This window comes from Austrofundulus limnaeus, unplaced genomic scaffold, assembly GCF_001266775.1.
Source record: "Austrofundulus limnaeus strain Quisiro unplaced genomic scaffold, Austrofundulus_limnaeus-1.0 Scaffold144, whole genome shotgun sequence".
Classification (NCBI taxonomy): domain Eukaryota; kingdom Metazoa; phylum Chordata; class Actinopteri; order Cyprinodontiformes; family Rivulidae; genus Austrofundulus; species Austrofundulus limnaeus.
The window spans coordinates 4,981-7,471 of record NW_013952546.1 but is presented as its reverse complement, the minus strand read 5'-3'; the positions used below and the strand labels follow the sequence as shown (position 1 = coordinate 7,471).

The 2,491-nt window shown below is 42.9% G+C and overlaps 1 protein-coding gene across 1 annotated transcript in view; it reads right to left on the bottom strand.

The window, feature by feature from the left end:
- The window catches only part of LOC106523068 (ral guanine nucleotide dissociation stimulator-like 2), a gene marked incomplete at its 3' end in the record, with an annotated part of 40,171 nt that overhangs the window by 33,702 nt on the left and 3,978 nt on the right, over nt 1–2,491 (bottom strand). Inside the window, 1 exon segment of the mRNA XM_014016360.1 lies at nt 314–657. Coding sequence (XP_013871814.1) covers nt 314–326 — 13 coding nt within the window.

Genomic DNA, 2,491 nt, shown 5'->3' with positions numbered 1-2,491 from the left:
CACACACACACACACACACACACACACACACACACACACACACACACACACAGAGCTGTAACCAGGCTACAGTCAAGCCACACACTATTTTCTGCTCAGTAAAAGCAGCAGACATGTTCTCTCTGGATGAGAATAAACAGAATTGATGCTGTAAAAGTTTCTGCTTTGTGCTGACACGCGCACGCGCACACACAGAGCAGTGAGCCGTGGTGACTTTCTTCCTCCTGTGACTCATGTCGGACTTGAACATCAATAAAAACGGAGGGTAATTAAAAAAAACAAAACGGAAATAAAAACTGAGGAACTCACTGACAGATGAAAGGCATCCGCAGGGCGCGAGCTCTCCAACTCAGATCAGATCAAAGGAAGGCGGCTGGTGCGACGGCCACCGGCGGAGGCTCAGCTGGGGGAGGTCGCACCCATCTGCATCACCGACAAGAGTCTCGGTCCCGTCCTCGCCCCTCCTCACCCCCTCCACCGTGTGTCTCCCCTCTATCAGCGGCCGCACACTCCGCTCCTCTGCGCAGCTTTCAGCGGCTGATAGCGCACTCCTCTGCGCCTCCCCCTCCCCCTCCCCCCGTAACGTCGCACTTCCTGTCTGCTGCTGGGCGGCTCCCGGTCCCGGTGAGAGGATTCTGCCGACCTGCGCCGTTCCTCCTGCGGGGGACACGGAGCTCAGACCAGACGGGACAGGAGGTGGTGGTGGTGGTATTGACCGCGGCGAGGACGCGCTTACGCATAGGCCGGCTCGCGCGCACGCATCACGCACACGGGCTCACGCACTTCTTCTGTTGCCACAACAAAATCTGAACTTGAACCTGATGGGTTTAATGGCCTCTTTGGCTTCTGAGCTAAAATAAACCTTCAATATAAAACTAATTAAACGTGTCTTCAGCTGCAGGTTAAACCCAGAGGCCCTGAAGGAACAGCCGCAAGAAAAACAACTTTAACTTCATTTTTCATTAGGGTATAATAAGAAATGTTTGGTTTCGTTAAAAGGCAGCATGAATGATTTTGTTCTGCTTTGACAGAAGAACTGAGTTAAAGTCAAAAGCAGAACACTAGCTGAAAGCTAAAAGAAGCAAAAGCTAAGTTAGCTAAGTTAAAACTGGACAGAAGCTAAAAGTAGCAAAAGGCTAGTCTGAAACTAAAAGGCTAATTAGACCACATCAAAATCCTATAAGCTAAAGACTTGACAGAAGCTAAAAGTAGCAAATTGCTAGCCTGAAGCTAAAAGGCTATCAAAATCCTATAAGCTAAAGACTGGACAGAAGCTAAAAGTAGCAAAAGGCTAGCCTGAAGCTAAAAGGCTATAAAAATGTTATAAGCTAAAGACAGAAGCTAAAAGTTGCAAAAGCTAGCCTGAAGCTAAAAGGCTTATTAGACCATACCAAAATTCTATAAGCTAAAGACTGGACAGATGCTAAAAGTAGCAAAAGGCTAGCCAGCAGCTAAAAGGGTAATTAGACCATTTCAAAATCATACAGCCTAAGCTAAGTTAAAGACAGGACAGAAACTAAAAGTAGCAAAAGACTAGCTTGAAGCTAAAAGGCTAATTAAGATCAGAAGTTAAGTTATAGAGTGGACATAAACTAAAAGTTGCAAAATGCTAGCCTGAAGCTAAAAGGCTAATTAGATCATAAGCTAAGTTGAAGACTGGACAGAAGCTATAAGTAGCAAAAGGCTAGCCTGATGCCAAAAGTCGAATTAGACCATGTCACAATCATATAAGCTAAAGACTGGAGAGAAGCCAAAAGTACCAAAAGGCTAGCCTGAAGCTAAAAGGGTAATTAGACAATATCATAAAATCCTATAAGCTATAAGACTGGACAGAAGCTAAAAGTAGCTAAAGGCTAGCCTGAAGCTAAATGCTAATTAGACCATATCAAACTCTTATAAGCTAAGTTAAAGACTAGACAGAATCTAAAAGTAGCAAAAGGCTAGCTCAGTGTAACAAAGTGAAATAGCAAAGGCTAGCATGAAGCTAAAATAAGCAAAAATCTAATAGGCCTATTAAAATCCTAGCTACAGACTGCAGCTAAAAGTTGCAAAATAGCTAAATGAAGCAAACGTTTGACACAAACATTTACTCAGAGTTTCAGATTAATCTGAGTTAGATTATTCCCTCTGAGTGCAACTCGACTGTAAACATTTCAGACTGATCTTCACTGTTTCCAACTCCTGAGCAAGAAAAGTGGCTGTCGCTAAATGACGTCATCACCTAATTTGTATAGTTGGATGTTTGCCAATGATTGTGATCTGAGCTAGGAGATTCAAAGTGTTTATTGTCATGTGCACAGATGAAAAACATGTTTCCCTGATCAATGAAATTCTTACTTTGTCGTCCATTTTTGAATGCCGAGAGATAACCATATTAAAAAAATGAATCATCACTGAAAGGACACAAACAATGTTGATTAAATTAAAAAAGAGACTAAACTAAGGGTAATAATATCAGAAGGGAACAATATAATGACAACAAGAAGGGAAC